This window comes from Podarcis liolepis (genome assembly GCF_965112155.1).
Source record: "Podarcis liolepis genome assembly, chromosome: 15".
NCBI lineage: Eukaryota > Metazoa > Chordata > Lepidosauria > Squamata > Lacertidae > Podarcis > Podarcis liolepis.
Window position 1 is genome coordinate 46,563,680 of NC_139566.1, and position 17,945 is coordinate 46,581,624.

At 48.3% G+C, this 17,945-nt stretch overlaps 1 protein-coding gene across 5 annotated transcripts in view; it reads right to left on the reverse strand.

Annotated features, from left to right (window-relative positions):
• MYO18B (myosin XVIIIB) overlaps positions 1-17,945 on the reverse strand; it is a 349,431-nt gene that overhangs the window by 203,258 nt on the left and 128,228 nt on the right. For all 5 annotated transcript variants that reach the window (XR_014519475.1, XR_014519476.1, XM_083476633.1 and 2 more), the window contains 2 exons: positions 3,497-3,689; positions 372-452 (listed from right to left, as the gene is read on the reverse strand). Coding sequence is in view for 3 of the 5 variants with exons in the window: in XM_083476633.1 (XP_083332759.1) it covers positions 372-452; positions 3,497-3,689 (274 nt within the window). In the remaining 2 variants the exon portion in view is untranslated. The remainder of the gene's footprint in view (positions 1-371; positions 453-3,496; positions 3,690-17,945) is intronic.

The following is a 17,945-nucleotide window of genomic DNA, read 5'->3' on the forward strand; positions in this document are numbered from 1 at the left end:
TTATTGTTTAAACAAGCCTACGCAGATGCTAAGAAAGTTGAGGTAATTTTACTCTGTTTCAGTATTTTAATTTTGCATGTTTTAAAGTATGGTTGTGAATTTTTGCCTTTGATTTCCCAGCAATCCCTCCAGGCCTATGGTGATCATTCTGCTCTTGCCACAAAGACTTCAAAGCTCTCCATCTTCACTTTCTGCCACAGGAAAAGTCTTAATGTAGCAGCAAACACAGCCGCATCCTTCACAGAAAAACAAGACCCCTCAACTGGGTATTCTGCATTGCACTTAAATTCCTGCCAGGCCAAGGCAGTGGCAAAATGGCAGCACTCACCTCCTTCCTCCCATTCCACGCACCCCTTTCATTTCTTAATTACCTGGGATGAGTTTTGATCTGCAATGGCTACTGTGGTTGCTGGGGAGACTTCGGGGAGATCAAATGGCACCTCAATATTTTCCTAGAAGACATGAAGGACAAAGACAGAGTTTATATTTGAGTGATAGAACAAAAGAACCCATCTCTCTCTCTCTCTCTCTCTCTCTCTCTCTCACACACACACACACACACACACATATATAGTCGTGTATTTTTACTTTTTCTCTCTGCCTTTGGTGGCACTCTGAAGCTTGCTGATCAAAGCAACCTCTTTGAAGTGCCAACTCCTCTGGAGCCAGAGTTGTCTCCCATCTTCCAAGTCATTCTTGTCGCAATGGCGGGGGTGGGGTAAATATTAAGCAGGCTTCATAAGCAATGGGTGCCCTGACAATAAGAGGACATCGGGAGAATGCACCACACAAGACCTAGTCATTTCCTTGAAATGGGGAGCTTCCCCACAAAAATGTTGTGGATTCTACACCCCATTCATCATATATTCTTTGCAAATCCAGGTGCTGAGTAAAGATCATAGAATCATAGAACTGTAGAGTTGAAAGGGACCCTGAGGATCATCTACTCCAACCCACGCAATGCAGGAATCTCAACTAAAGCATCCATGACAGGTGGCCATACAGCTTCTACTTAAAAACCTTCAAGGTTCACAAGCTCCCTAGGGAGACAGTTCCTCTCTCAAACAGCTCTTACTGTCAGAAGGTTTTTCCTGATGTTTAGCTGGAATCTCCTTTCTTGAAACTTGAAGCCAGAGCAGGAGAAAACAAGCTTGTTCCCTCTTACATAGAAGAGGGACAGCCCTCTTTTCCAGGCTAAACATACCCAGCAACTGTTCCTCATAAGGCTTGCTTTCCAGATCCTTGATCATCTTGGCTGCCCACCTTTGCACACTTTTCCAGCTTGTCAATATTCTTCTCACCAAGGCAGAATAGAGTGGAACTATTACTTCCCTTGTCCTGGACACTAGACTTCTTTAGATGTAGCCTAGTATAGTATTAGGGTTTTTTGCTCCTGTATCACACTCATGTTAAGCTTGTTGTCCACCAAGACCCCTAGATCCTTTTCATATTTACTGCTAGTAAGCCAGGTGTCCCCCATCTTATATTTGTGCATCTTGTTCTTCCTGCCTAAGTGCAGAACCTTAAGTTTGTTCCTATTGAAATTCATTTTGTTAACCTGGGCCCATTTCCCAATTCTGTTAAGCTCATTTTGAAACTCAATTCTGTCTTCTGTGGCATTAGCTACCACTCCCAGTTTGGTGTCATCTGCACATTTCATAAGCACCCCCTCAATTCCTTCATTTATAAAAATGATGAACAACAATGGCCCAGGAAAGAACCCTGCGGCACCCCGCTTGTCACTTTCCCCCAAAATGAAGATGGGGTTCACGCAAGATGGGACAAAAACGGGGGCTTCAAGGGTTGCAGAAGCAGAAAAATATTTGGGGGCAAATCTTAAGGAGGGGGAAAAGCAAGCCCTGAAACAGGCCAGTGAGGATGCTCAGGGGCCAGAGAATGCTGAGTGTCTATCTGGGGAAGGGGAAGTGGGAAAAGGTGTTAATAGGATGGAGTATTATTTGTATATATTTTAGAATTTTATATATGGATGTTTTATGATGGCCTATATTTGTAATTCCTAATGAATTACTTACATAAAAAGTAAGTAAGTGTGAATGGAAAGAGCCTGATTGGCTGGCAGGCACAACAATGAATAGCAGTACTCCATACTGCAACTTTTTGTTCCATTCTCAGGGAGAGGACTCTGGGTTTTGAGCTGAACTATCAGAAGGTGCCTGGAGTGGTTTGATCCCATGCCTCACCTCCTGATCCACCCACACTCTGCTTCTGCTGAGCTTGATGTTTCAAGGGCATTTTCTAGGTTGCAGAACCAGCCTGCTTAACCTCAGAGCTCACTCTTCCATCCAACCGATTCACCTCTGCTGTTAGGACAACACTCTGATGCTCCTGCTACCTTCGTTTTATGGCTGCTTTGGATCGTAACCCCTGACTGGCTTTTCCCTCTCAGGGCATCCCAACTTATTCTCATTTGTTGGTCTAGTGATCCCCAGCTTTTCCACGTCCACCTGATCCTGACCCAAATACACACATGCAAAGAGAGAGAGAAAAGCAACTGCTTGGAGCCTGACAGGGAGCGCTGTACGAGGCATACTCAATTTTTTTGGTCAACAGCACAGTAAAAAAAGGTAAAGGATCCCTGACAGTTAAGTCCAGCCACGAATGACTCTGGGGTTGCGGCACTCACCTCGCTTTACTGGCCGAGGGAGCCAGCGTTTGTCCGCAGACAGTTTTTCCGGGTCATGTGACCAGCATGAATAAGCCGCTTTTGGCGAAACCAGAACAGCACACAGAAAAACCATTTATCTTCCTGCCGGAGCGCTACCTATTTATCTACTTGCACTTTGATGTACTTTCGAACTGCTAGGTTGGCAGGAGCAGGGACAGAGCAACGGGAGCTCACTTCGTCGTTCAAACTGCCGACCTTCGATTAGCAAGCCATAGGCTCAGTGGTTTAGACCACAGCGCCACCTACTTACCACAACAGCACAGTTGTTTGCAATAATTAAAACACAGCATTAAAAACAGGTTAAACAACTCACACTCACATTGATTAAGTGGGTCTTTAAAAATACGTGTCTCAAGTGCCAAAGGTCAGAGCAAAGAGCTGCATCTTCAGCATTTTCCAGAAGCTGTACAATGAAGGTGCCAGGTGCCCTCTGTGGGGAGGGATTCCCACAGCTTAAGGGCTGCCACAGAGAAGGCCCTCTCCTGGGCTGCTGACCCCTGAACTTCTGAAAGTAGTGGAACAACCAAGAGGCCCCCTCTTCCAATCTCAGCACCCAACGGGGTCTGTGGGTGGTATTTTAGGTATTGTTGGCCTGAGTCATTTAAGGCTTTGAACACTGATGTGAGCACCTTAAATTGGGCCTGGAAATGAGTTGGCAGCCAATGCAGCTGTTTTATAGGCAACCCCATTCAGTAATCTAGCTGCTGCATTTAGGACCGGCTGGAGTGTCCAAGTTGCCTTCAAGGGCAGCACCAAGTAGGGCGCGTTGCAATAATCCAACCTGGAAGTTACCAGATTGTGGAGACTCACCTCCTGGTACCTCTCCAGTGTAGACACAAAGGTTCTCTTGTAGAAGAGGCCCTGCAGCCGCTCCTGTGTATAGTTGTGACAGAACTCCTCAAAAGTCGCTGCACGCTCTCTCTTCTGGTGCCGGGGGTTGTGGAAGCCAGGCGTGTCCACCACCATGATCGAGGCCATGGAGAGGGAACTTGAAGAGAAGGACCTAGGGAAAGGGTGGTTAGGATAGAGTGCCTTGTTTCCATGCAAAATCCAGGTCTGGTCTTTGATGTTCATTTATTTATTTGTGTACTTCATTTATACCCCTACTTTCTTTTCTCCGAAGAGCTCAAGGTGGTATACGTGGTTCTCCCCCCTCCTCCTCATTTCATCGCCACAACAACCCTCTGAGGTAGGTTAGGCTGAAAGGCGGTGACGGGCCCAAGGTCACCCAGTGGGATTATTTGAACCCTAGTTTGCCGTATCGTAGTCCAACCCTCAAATCATAGAATCACAGAATTGTAGAATTGTAAGGGACCCCAAGGGTCCTCTTGTCCACCCCCCTGCAGTGCAGGAATATCAACTAAAGCAGCCACGACAGATGGCCAACCAACCTCTGCTTAAAAACCTCCAATGAAGGAGAAACCATTCCACTGTCAAACAGCTGTTACTGTTAGAAAGTTCTTTCTGATTTTGAGTCGGAATCTCCTTTCTTCTAACCACTGTACCACATCTCTTGTTAAGACTGCCATAGACTTCTGCCTGAAATCATGGAGAGATGATGGGCTAGATGGCCCCAGGGTCTGACCTCTGTCTGTTGCATTCTAGTTTAAGAAGGCGGGCAAGACATCCAAAGACTTTGTGGTCCAATATCTGCAGAGATCATCTCAAGGCCTCTGGCTGTGGATGGAACTCCAGGTAGTCTTTTCAATGTTTGGGACCCAAGGAAGGCTTTTAAAAAGACCTTGCTTGCACAAAGAGCATTCACTCCTTACAAGGTTTAGCAGCAGATGTCAAAACCTGCTGACTGGTAGAAGCCAGATACATATTTCATTGGAATAGATGCCACATTTTGGTTTCAGCAGAGCAAGGTAAAAGGAGTGCTTCATCTGGTTGACCAGCTACAGCTGTTCCTGGATGGAGATAGCCCGACCACTGTAATCCATGCCTTGGCAACCTCAAGGTTGGATTACTGCAAGCAGAGGCTTGACAACCATATGTCAGGAGTGCTCTGATGGTGTTTCCTGCTTGGCAGGGGGTTGGACTCGATGGCCCTTGTGGTCTCTTCCAACTCTATGATTCTATGATTCTAATGTGCTCTGTGTGAGGCTGCCATTGCACCTGGTGCAGAAGCTGGTGCAGAATCCAGTGGCCAGAATGCTGAAGGGGTCAGCAACATGGAACACCATTGTTAAAATCTCTGCACAGGCTACCCATCTGCTTCCAGACCAGGCCAAAGGTTCTTGCAGGGGTGAAACTAAGGGGGTTTGCCAGGACTTTTGCTCTGGGTGAAGCCTCCAGAGGGTGTCATGGAGGCTCTTAATCCGAGGACTGTCTGGGCTTCTCTCTGGCCCCCTCCTCTCTTTCCCAGGCACCCTCTCATGTAAAAACCTTCCTTGCAATAATTTAAAAAGCAGAAAGCAGGATTGCAGCTCAGCAGCACCATCTACTTTCAGCTTCCCACCACCCATGAAAGAAAAGGCAGACATGAACTGGTTCAGGGGCCCAGCAGTGCCCCTCACATGTTGCCATCAGCAGGTTCCTTGTTCCCACCGGCTCCAGTCCAGCACAGCCAATAGTCAGGGTTTATGGGAGTCATAGTCTAAACATGGTGTTATAGTTTTTTTGGGGGGAGACCCCCATAAACCCTATAAAATTATAAATGGTAGGATTTTGATTATTTGGGATGTGAAGGGAGAAATACAAGCCACAGAGGAACCCCTGGGCTAGCTTATGCAAAATGACCCAGTCAAGCTAGGGTCATTAAGAAATAATACAGGATCATGGAGAGCCATTGGCAATGCAAGAGAACTGTCCTTTCCTTTGCCCTGAGGGGTGAACAGAGACTGGGGGTTTGGAAGGCTGCCAGGGTAACTGGGAAAGGGAGTTTTGAGTAAGGGCTGCTGGGAAGAAGAAAGACTGGGATTCATTTTGGACAGGCTGGCTGAAGGCATGCTGTAAGAGCTGGACTCCCTCCATGCAGATTGAAGGTGTAAATAAGTGAATAAACCATATTTCTTAAGGCCATGACGGTCCCTGATGTTTCTCAATACTTTAAAGGAACACAGACTCTGGGTGAGTGCCTGGAACCCCCAGGAATCTTGCAGAGTTGGGGTGGGGGTGGCACACAACTTTTGGAACAATATGAAGGATTAGGGTTGCCATATTTCAAAAAGGGAAACCAGAGTTGGGAGGGACCCAACGTGTCATCACAGGCTGATGCCAATGTCCCTTGTAACCTTAGAATCATAGAATCATAGAGTTGGAAGAGACCACAAGGGCCATCGAGTCCAACCCCCTGCCAAGCAGGAAACACCATCAGAGCACTCCTGACATATGGTTGTCAAGCCTCTGCTTAAAGACCTCCAAAGTAGGAGACTCCACCACACTCCTTGGCAGCAAATTCCATTGTCAAACAGCTCTTACTGTCAGGAAGTTCTTCCTAATGTTTAGGTGGAATCTTCTTTCTTGTAGTTTGAATCCATTGCTCCGTGTCTGCTTCTCTGGAGCAGCAGAAAATAACCTTTCTCCCTCCTCTATATGACATCCTTTTATATATTTGAACATGGCTATCATATCACCCCTTAACCTCCTCTTCTCCAGGCTAAACATGCCCAGCTCCCTTAGCCGTTCCTCATAAGGCATCGTTTCCAGGCCTTTGACCATTTTGGTTGCCCTCCTCTGGACACGTTCCAGTTTGTCAGTGTCCTTCTTGAACTGTGGTGCCGAGAACTGGACACAGTACTCCAGGTGAGGTCTGACCAGAGCAGAATACAGTGGCACTATTACTTCCTTTGATCTAGATGCTCTACTCCTATTGATGCAGCCCAGAATTGCATTGGCTTTTTTAGCTGCCGTGTCACACTGTTGGCTCATGTCAAGTTTGTGGTCAACCTAGATCCTTTTCACATGTACTGCTCTCAAGCCAGGTGTCACCCACCTTGTCTATTCCAGGTTCCTCCCACATATGAGCAGGGCCAAAGCACACAAGCAACATTCAGAAAATTGTATATGAGCAGGATAGATCACTCCAGCTTCCTGTGCACATCACCTTCATAGCCCAGACATCATTGAGCACCCATGAAACAACAGCTTTGAAAGAGCCACATTCTTCCCCTTTTGCAAGCTTTACTATGCAGGAATGGTAGGAAATGTCAGGGCTAAAAATTGGATGCTGCTTCTTTAATGCTTAAAAAAGCTGGGTCAGCATGAGTCAGCGGCCTGCACCGGGTTGTATATATAGTGTGAGAAATGTTAGTTTGGGTTGTGTTGATTGGCTGGTTAGTGAAAGCTGGTAGTGTTGATGTGTGTGCAGTTGGTCAGTCGCTTTTGCAGAAAGACTTTTAAAAATAAAAGCAGAAAGTACTCTGCAAGGATACTTTTCTCGTGGACTCTTTTATGCCGACAAGGGTCCGAGGGCCAGGCTGAGGCAACAAAGGGAGGTCAGAACCTTTTTTTTTTGCTTTTTACAAACACTGATAGGAAATGTGGCAGGAAATATCAGCCTGAAACACAGCAAAGTGTACTGGAGACTTGGCCCCACATCAAATTGTGTCCCCACCTTCTCCAGCCTGACTGAACAAGGCAAGAAGCAACATCTGGCTACCTGTGTGCCAATGACAAGTATGAAGGGAAGTTTGCTTTGTTTCAAATGGAGACTGTTAACAAAACATGTTGCCTGCAATGGCTAGAAGCCTCCTCCCTGAAGGAGCACCTGTGGCCAGTGCTTTTTTTCTAGAAAAATGTTTAGGCTGGGGTACTCTAATTTTCCTACTCATATTGAAATACTGCCCCTCAATGAGGCCAAACTTAGATTCACAAAATGTTTAGGGGTATGCATACCCCTCCATACCCTCAGAAAAAAAAGCACTGCTTGTGGCTATCCGCATCACCTCTGCCCAGTTCCCGGAACAAACTAAATCTCTATTTAGGATTAATTCCAGAGAATTTCTTTTTTTTATAAGATATTTATTAAGATTTTTTAAGATATTACAATACAAAATGAAAGAGAAAAGAAAATACAAAATAAAAATGATTAAAAACCACTCCATTTTTCTATTACTTATTTTCCTTAGCTTGTTTCCAGGACCTCCTCATACCTCCCTTTTTTGTATTCCAGTTCAATTTGTTGGCTCAGCAAATCCTTACCCTCTTTGTTTATCCTAATCTTTGGTCTTAAAATAGTAACATTAGATTTTTCCCTATTTAACAACCCATTTTTCATATTCCCTTAAAGCATTACAGCTGGAAACCACTTAATTTCTATCCAACATCATTCTAACATTCAGTAATTTTACAATATTTCTGTAGATAGTCTTTAAATTTCTTCCAATCTTCTTCCACCGACTCTTCTCCCTGGTCTCGGATTCTGCCAGTCATTTCTGCCAGTTCCATATACAGTGGTACCCCGCAAGACGAATGCCTCGCAAGACGGAAAACCCGCAAGACGAAAGGGTTTTCTGTTTTGGAGGCGCTTCGCAAGACGAATTTCCCTATGGGCTTGCATCGCAAGACGAAAGCCCATAGGGAAATGCTGGCGGTCGGGAGCAAAGACTTTCACCCACAGTCTCTGCTGTCCCGGGGAGATTTTAAAATGCTGGGGGTCGAAAATCTCCCCGGGACACGGGGAGATTTTAAAATGCTGGGGGTCAGCAGCGAACGCCGACCCCCAGCATTTTAAAATCTCCCCGGGACACGGGGAGATTTTAAAATGCTGGGGGTCGGCAGCGAACGCTCCCGACCCCCAGCATTTTAAAATCTCCCCGGGACAGCGGAGGCTTCGCTCCCGCCCGCCAGCATTTTAAAATCGCCCCGGGACAGCAGGGGCTTTTAAAATGCTGGCGGTCGGCAGCAAAGCCCTCCTGTCCCCGGTGCTTGCGGGGCGGGAGGTGGGAAGAAGGGCTTTTCTTCCCAGCGCCAGCCTTCAGAACAGCCTTCTGAAGGCTGGGGGTGGGAAGAAAAGCCCTTGTTCCCCCCCCCCAGCCTTCAGAAGAGGTCGGGGGACAGACTGTCCCCGGACCTGGTCTGAAGGCGGTTTCCCTAGGAACGCATTAATTGATTTTCAATGCATTCCTACGGGAAACCGTGCTTCGCAAGATGAAAAACTCGCAAGAAGAAAAAACTTGCGGAACGAATTAATTTCGTCTTGCGAGGCACCACTGTAGTCCATCAGCTTCATCTGCCATTCTTCCAGAGTGGGTAAATCTTGTGTCTTCCAATACTTTGCAATGAGTATTCTTGCTGCTGTTGTAGCGTACATAAAAAAAGTTCTATCCTTCTTTAGCACCAATTGGCCGACTATGCCCAGGAGGAAGGCCTCTGGTTTCTTCAAGAAGGTTTATTTAAATACCTTTTTCAGTTCATTATATATCATTTCCCAGAAAGCCTTAATCCTTGGGCACGTCCACCAAAGGTGAAAGAATGTACCTTCAGTTTCTTTACATTTCCAACATTTATTATCGGGCAAATGATAGATTTTTGCAAGCTTGACTGGGGTCATGTACCACCTGTAAATCATTTTCATAATATTCTCTCTCAAGGCAGTACATGCTGTAAACTTCATACCTGTGGTCCACAACTGTTCCCAGTCAGCAAACATAATGTTACGTCCAACATCTTGTGCCCATTTAATCATAGCAGATTTCACCGTTTCATCCTGAGTATTCCATTTCAACAGCAAGTTATACATTTTTGACAAAATCTTAGTTTTAGGTTCTAACAGTTCCGTTTCTAATTTTGATTTTTCCACCTGGAAACCAATTTTCTTATCCAAATTATATGTCTCCATTATCTGATAATAATGAAGCCAGTCTCGCACATTGTTTTTTAATTTCTCAAAACTCTGCAATTTCAATCTATCTCCGTCTTGTTCCAAAATTTCCCAATATTTCGGCCATTTGGCCTCCATATTGAGCTTTTTCAGAGCTTTTGCTTCCATCGGTGACAACCACCTTGGAGTTTTATTTTCCAATAAATCCTTGTATCTTATCCAGACATTACACAATGCTTTCCTGACAATGTGATTTTTAAATGCTTTATGTGCTTTGACCTTATCATACCACAGATATGCATGTCATCCAAATACATTGTTAAAACCTTCTAAATCCAAAATGTCAGTGTTTTCAAGAAGCAACCATTCTTTCAACCAGCAAAAAGCTGCTGATTCATAGTAAAGTTTAAAGTCTGGTAGGGCAAATCCACCTCTTTCCTTTGCATCTGTTAGTATTTTAAATTTTATTCTAGGCTTCTTGCCCTGCCAGACAAATTTAGAAATATCTCTCTGCCACCTCTTGAAACAGTCCGTTTTCTCCACAATTTGCAATGTTTGAAACAAAAACAACATTCTTGGCAATACATTCATCTTTATCACAGCAATACGGCCCAGCAGTGAAAGCTTCAAATTTGACCAAATTTCTAAATCTTTTTTCACTTCAACCCAGCATTTTTCATAGTTGTCTTTGAATAAATTCCCATTTTTTGCTGTCATGTTGATCCCCAAATATTTAACTTTCTTAACCACTGTTAAACCTGTCTCGTTCTGGAACCTCTCTCTCTCCATTGGTGTTAAATTTTTCTCTAAAACCTTGGTCTTTGACTTATTCAACTTAAATCCTGCAACTTGACCAAATTCTTGAATCAGTTCTAAAACTCTTTTGGTACTAGATTCTGGCTCCTGTAACGTCAATACTAAATCATCTGCAAACGCTCTCAATTTGTACTGTTTGGCTCTGACCTGTATACCTTTAACCAACCGGTCCCTTCTTATCATATTCAGCAAAACCTCCAGGACCAATATAAAAAGCAATGGGGAAATTGGGCAACCTTGTCGTGTCCCTTTTTCTATCTTAAATTCTTCCGTCACTACATTATTTACAATTAGTTTAGCCTTTTGTTCTGAATAAATTGCACTTATACCGTTTTCAAAGCCTTGGCCTACCCCCATCCCCTGTAGGTTCTTCTTCATAAAACTCCAAGAAATATTATCAAAGGGTTTCTCCATGTCCACAAATATCAAAACTGCTTTAGTATTTATGTTCACTTCTAGTTTTTCCAAAATATCAATTATATTCCTCAGATTGTCAGACAAATGTCTTCCCGGGAGAAAGCCCGCTTGGTCTTTATGAATCTCTTCCATCAACACTTTTTTCAATCTCTTGGCCAAAATGTCTGCAAAGATTTTGTAATCCACATTAAGTAGTGATATGGGGCAGTAGTTCTTAAGCTGAGTCTTTTCAGTCTCTGTTTTCGGTATAAGTGTAATGTACGCCTCTTTCCACGACTCTGGTGCCCTTTTCCCTTCCAGTATTTCATTGCAGATTTCCTTTAAAGGCTGTATTAACCACTCTTTCAAGGATCTATAATATCTAGAAGTCAGCCCATCCGGTCCTGGAGATTTGCCCAATTGCATGTTTTGGATGGCACCTTCTACTTCCTGTTCAGTTATTTTATAATTCAACATTAATTTACTTTCTTGAGAGATTTTTTGTAATCCATTTGTCTTCAGTAATCGGTCTATGTCCATTTCTTTCTGTGGCCCTTGTGTGTATAGTTGTTTGAAATACCTCTGGAAACAGTTTCTAATCTCAGTTGGATTGTGTATGTTCTTTCCTTCCACTTCTAAATTTATGATAGTATTTAGTTTTTGTCTTTTTTTCATTTGCCAGGCCAGCAATTCCCCACATTTATTAGCTGATTCAAATGTTTTTTGTCTCATTTGTTTAATTTTCCATTCTATTTCCTGATTCATCATTTCCATATATTGTACTTGATATAACTTTATTTCTCTCAAAATCTCCTGCGACTTTGGTTTTGCTCTCAATTTCTTCTCACTTTCTTTTATTTTCCCAAAAATTTTGTCTTTCTTCTTATTTTGGCTTCTCTTCTTTATTGCATTCTGTTGTATCAGGAACCCTCTCATGATGGCTTTGCTTGCGTCCCAGATTACTCTTTTTTCCACATTGGTGCTCATATTTATCTCAAAATAATCTCTCAAGGTTTTTGGGGCCTTCTTAAGCACTTCATCTCTAAATAAGGTGTCATTCATCCTCCATCTAAAGGAGCCAGTTGATGTTAGTTTCAACTCCATCCTTACCGCATTATGGTCGGAGCAGGTTTTTGGGCAGATTTCCACTTTCTTTATCTTTGGTGCCATTCCTCTAGTTACCCATATTTGGTCAATTCTAGTCTATGTCATCTTAGCTTCAGAAAAGAAAGTTCCCTCTCTTCCCAAGGGGTTCTTTGTTCTCCAAGTGTCCACTAAATCAAAATTGTCTGTCATCTCAAAAAATGTTTTCGGTAGTCTACCATCCTTGGTAACTACCTCTCTTTGTGCCTTATCCATGTTTGTAGATACTACTCCATTCATATCCCCCATCAAAATCAGATTGTAATCCAAATAATCCAATAAGGTCTCATGCAACTTTTTAAAGAATTCAGATTTCTCCTCATTCGGTGCATAAATTCCTACTATCAAAAATTTCTCTCCTTGAACTTGAATTTCAATTGCCAAAAATCTTCCTTGGTCATTGTCAGAGCTGCTTGAAAATCCTAGCTCACAGAGGATCACGCTAGCCAGCGATCATTAAGTAAAAGTCTTTATTGAGTTACAGTTTCCATTCTCAAGCTGCTGCGTGCAACTCTACGTCTAGTAGCTAGATCGGCGAAGCTCCGTCTGAGTCTCCGCCCCGTGTGCACCAACTTAATATCCTAGCCCGGCTCCACCTTTTCCGCCTGACTGTCCTCCTCTGGGTCCCTCTACCCCCCGGGGTCTCTTCCTTCCGGGATTCTTCTGACGCTGACCCCCCGGACCCTCCTGTCTCCTTGCTTTAGGACCTGGCTCCCTTTCCGGGCTGCTTACTGCGCCGCCTTCCTCTGCATTTGAACTTGGCGCGCGCGCCCAACCTTCCACTTTCCGCTTAACCGTTTCTTTGCTCCCCGATGGAGGTGTGGCCACTCCTGACTCGTGCCCTCCCTCCTGTGGTGAGCTGCCAGCGCTTGCCCCCTGGCTCCCTTCCTCTTCCCTGCTCTCTGGCGGTGACGCTGGTCCCGATTTCCAACTGCTCTCCTCTGAGTCCCCTCTGGCTCTATCTTCCTGGGGTGCCCCCTAGACTCCCCCCTTGCCCTGGCCACTGGTGCTCCTTTCTGTGAATCCTCTGATTCACTGGAAAGACTCGGAGATCTCGGGTCGTCGTCATCACTCATCTTTTCTTCTGCCTCCTCCCCTTCGCTCTCTGTTTCCTCCCTTGCCCTTGCCTCTGCTCCTAAACCCCTGACATCCATCCCCCCCTCGAAGCCCCCCATTCCCCCCTCCCCTCCTTCCGGTGCTGGAGCTGGGTGCTGCTGTTGCAAAGGGACGAACGTCGGATATCGTTCGCTTCCCGTGGCGGGCCTCCATCCGAAGTCTCCCGGGTCTTCCTCCCTGCTCTCGTCGACGACGGTCACCTCCGCTTCCATCTCTGTGCCGCCGTGCTCGAAACCAGGGTCGTCCCCGAAAACGTCCATGTCCGTCTCTCCCTCACTTCCTCCTGGCGGCGTTGCTCGTCCTGGGCATTCCAGCCACTTTCTGCGGAAATGCTCCTCTGGTCTATCGTCCCACCAATACGAGGGTTCTGAGGCAGATCCCGAGGGTGACCCCTCCGGGGAACGGACGTCTCGTGTCGGGTCCTCGTCCAAGTCGAACCCCCGGAACGTGCTGGCCGAAAGCGTGGGCGTGAAAAGCCAGTCGTCGAAAAAGTCTGCTGGCATAGGTCTATGTGGGAAGAGGGCATGAAACTCGTCTTTGAGCAGAGGTTCGTCCAAGGCGTAGCCCGGCACCCAGCTGTTTGCACTGGCCGGGGTGCCCTCCTTGGCGAGAAAGTATTCTACCCCCTCTTCCCCCCATCTGGAGTCCAAAATCTCCGTGACTTCGTTGATGCGCTCCTTCTGTGCCACTCCCGCGTGCCCTGTTCTGTCTCTGACCGGACTCGGCGCCGTTCCGGGTTCCTGGAACCTGTGCGGTGCCTTGTAGGGAGTGAGCACCGATCTGTGGAACACCGGATGCATTCTGGAACCCTCCGGAAGTGCCAGTCTGAAAGCTACCGGGTTGACCTGCTCTTCGACTTGGTAGGGCCCCAGTTGTTTATGCCCTAGTTTCTTCTTGGCCAACGACCTGGCCGGCACTGCGTGGGCTGCTAACCAGACCCAGTCTCCCACGTGGAGTTCTTCGCCAACCCTTCTGTGTTTGTCCGCTTGTACCTTGTATGCGTGCTTGGCCAGCTCCAGGTGGCGCCTCAGCTGATCGTGGACTTCCTGCAGCTCCGACGCGAACGCATCTGCTGTCTGCGGCTCCCCCTCCCCCATTCTTTCCAGTCCCGGGAAGGTTCTGGGGTGCCTCCCGTTGTTGGCGAAGAACGGCGTGACCCCCGTGGACACGTGCTTCGTGTTGTTGTAGGCGAACTCGGCAAGCGGCAGGTAATCCACCCACGTCGCAGGCTGTTGATTTGCATAACATCTCAGGTACTGCTGCATGATGGCATTGACCCGCTCCGCTTGCCCGTTGGTCTGCGGGTGTCTCGCCGACGCCAGGTTGATCTTGACGTTCAGGAAGCCCATCAGCTTCTGCCAGAAATGCGAGATGAACTGCCGCCCCCGGTCGGACAGAATAGACCGTGGCAGACCGTGAACCTTGAACACGTGGTCTATGAACAGTTTGGCGGTTTGCTCCGCCGTGGCCACCTTAGCACACGGAATGAAATGTGCCATCTTGGAAAACAGGTCCACCACCACCAGCACTGCCGTCTTGCCCCTCGAGCTGGGCAGATCCGTGACAAAGTCCAGGGCCACCCTTTCCCAAGGTTCGACCGGAGTTTGCAGCGGTTCCAACAGTCCGGCCGGCGGTCTGTGCACTGGCTTGGCCCTCTGGCAGGTGTCACACCTCGCCACGTAGTCTGCGACCTCCCCTCTCATTCCAGGCCACCAGAAATCCCTGGCTACTAATTCCACCGTCTTCTCCTTGCCAAAGTGCCCGGCAGTGGGCGCGTCGTGCAGCTGCTGCAGCACCTTGGCGCGAAGGTCGTCTCCCGGCACGTAGATGGCCCCTTTACGGATGAGCAATCCATCTCGTAGCTGGAAACCGTCGGCCGCTGCCTTGCCCCTTTGCACCTCTGCCATCTTTGCTTGCGCGAAGGAGTCATCCTGCAACGCTCGTCGCACCGCCTCCAGGTCCACGGTTGCCGCGCGCACGCCCACACTGTTGGTGCGAAGATGTGCATGGCGGCCGCTGGCGTTGCGTCCTCCAGATACTGTGGCTTACGGGAGAGAGCGTCCGCCATGATGTTAGTGTCCCCCGGGACATACTCTATGCGGAAGTCGAAGTTCGCAAAGAACTCAGCCCAACGTATCTGCCTCTGGTTTAGGAACTGTGCCGTGCGCCAGTGCTCCAGATTCTTGTGGTCCGTGCAAACCTGCACCGTGTGCTTGGCGCCGATCAGGAAGTGCCTCCACGCTTTGAACGCTGCATGAATGGCCAGCAACTCCCTGTCCCAGATGGTGTAGTTCTGCTCGGACTTGCTGAGCTTCCTGGAGTAAAACGCTCCCGGTCGCCACACCCCCTGCGGGTCCTTCTGCAGCAGGACCGCCCCCACGGCTCTGTCCGAGGCGTCTGTCTCCACCCTCATCGGCCTGCTGGGGTTGACATGAAGCAGCTGCTCTTCCGACGCGAAGAGACGCTTGAGTGCCTGAAAGGACTGCTCCGCCTGCTCTGTCCAAATGAACTTCTTTTTCTTGGAGCTAAGCGTGTCTGTGATGGCCGCTGTCTGCATAGCGAAGCCCTTGATAAACTTGCGATAGAAGTTCGCAAAGCCGACAAACCGTTGGACCTCCTTCCGGTTGCGTGGGCTCTTCCAATCCAACACCGCTCGAACCTTGGCGCTGTCCATGGCGAGCCCCTTGTCAGACAGCTTGTAGCCCAGAAAATCCACCTCCGTCACGTCAAATTGGCACTTCTCCAGCTTGGCGTAGAGCCTATGTTGCTTTAGCCTGCTCAGCACTTCCTTGACGTGTCCGTCATGCTCCTGCTGCGATTCCGAAAAGATCAGGATGTCATCTAAGAAACAGACGCACGTCTTGTAGAGAAGTCCCGCCAACACGTGATGCATGAAAGCTTGAAAAACGTGGGAGCCATTTTGCAATCCAAAAGGCATAACTCTATATTCGTAGGTACCCAGTGGCGTGAACATGGCCGTCTTCCACTCATCTCCTTCCCGCATGCGAATGAGGTTGTACGCCCCTCGCAGGTCTAACTTGGTGAACACTTTTCCCTTCCGCACCTTCGCTAGGAGGTCGTCGATTCGGGGCATGGGGAAGTCCGATGGCTTGGTCCCATTGTTTAAAATGCGATAGTCCACTACCAGTCTTTTTTGGGGCGTGTCCCGCTTTTTAACAAAGAATGCAGGACTGCCCCCCGCTGCCTTGGACTCTCGGATGAAACCGCGCTCCAAATTATGATCTATGAACTCTTTGAGTTCTTGCAGTTCGTCCTCTGACATGGAATACAGTTTCCCTTTAGGCAGCGCCGCCCCCGGCAGCAGGTCAATTTTGCAGTCATATGGTCTGTGAGGGGGTAGCCTGTCTGCCTCCTTCTCGCAGAAAACTTCCAAAAATTCTGCGTACTTGTGGGGAATCGCTTGCAGCGTGCCTAGCAGCAGCTGTGACTCCTCTTCCTCTCCTTCCTGCCGGGGCACGATGCAGTGTTCAGCACAAAAGGAAGAGCCGAAGGTCAGCTGCCTCTGGTACCAAGCCAGCGTTGGGCTGTGCTTGTCCAGCCAACTCATTCCCAATACAATGGGCGTATCCGATAGTTGAGTGACATTGAAGCTGATGATTTCTTTGTGATTCCCAAGTCGCATCACCATCGGTGGCGTCTGCTTCACCACTTGCCCCCCGAGCAGCTCCCTGCCATCCACCGTGACAACCTGCAGGGGCAGTGTGGCCGGCAGCAACTGTATAGCGTGTTTGTCGACAAAGTCCTGCCCTATAAAGTCCGCATTGCTGCCCGAGTCAACGGTGATTGGCACGTCCATGGTGATTCCATTGGGCAGCTGGAGAGATGCGGTGAGCCTCACTACTGGTTTGGGCGGGAGGGGGTTCACGGGCTGTAAAATCTCTGGGGACTGCGTCACTAACACGTCCGGCTGGGCCCCAGGGCCTCTTCCTCCAGCCAGACTGCGTCGTTTCCCTGCTGTGGTCCTCCTTGCTGCGTTGCTGCAGTCACCATTGCTGAGGCTGCAGTGAGCTTGTGGAGCCTCTGGGGACACTCTTTCGCCATATGCCCTGGCTCCTCACAGACGTAACACTTCCTGTTCCCTCTAGGAGGCTTCGCTTTCACTGCTGCCGGTGCTAGGGCTCTGGTTGCTGACTGAGCCCTTGCACCTCCAACCTCCATAGGTTCCGCTCCTCCTCCTGGCGGAGGCGTGGATTGCGCACGCGCTGCTTCTCTGGGAAGGAAGGAGGAGCCCCTGGCTGGTTCGCGCCCTCCACGCCCTTCGTCCCTGCTCCACGGACGTTCTTCCAGCCGCACCCCCACTGCCAGTGCCCTCTGAACGACCTCCTGGGTGGTCCGGGGTCTCTCCCCCCTCGCGATTTCATCTTTAATCGAGCTGTGCAACCCCTCCCAAAAGAGGTCTCTTACAGGGGCCGAATCTCTGTCCCATTCCAGGGCACTGACCAAAGCGAAAAAGCGGGCATGGTACTGCCTCACGCTGGCCCTCCCTTGCCTTAGTCCATGCACCTCCTTCCGGGCAAGATCCACGTCAATGCTTGATAAAAAACACCCATCCATCGCTTTAATAAAGGCATCCGCATTTTGGAGCGCCGGATCCTTATCTCTCCATAAATTGCGCAGCCATGCTTTAGCATCCCCATGCAAATGGGACATGATGAATCCCACTTTCTCTTGCTCATCTCTAAAGTCTTTATTCAGCAGTTGCAGTGCGCACAGTACGTCTGCTCTAAAGTTGGGATACTGTTGCAGGTTCCCATCGAAGTGAGAGACCAGACCGCCTGTTCGTCTCACCAACCCAATTCCCTCCTGCCTGGGTGTCTGCTTTGTAAGCACGTCTAACCTGACCTGGAGATCCCTGCAGGCGGCAGCTGCCTCCTCCTCTCTCTTCCTGGACGCGAGAGCCGCTGCATTCAGTTGTGACACTGCTTCTCTGAGTTCCGCTATCTGCTGCTCAGCCGTCATGTCGGCTGCCGTTCGTGAGCTCGCTGGTAGGCACCTGCTTCT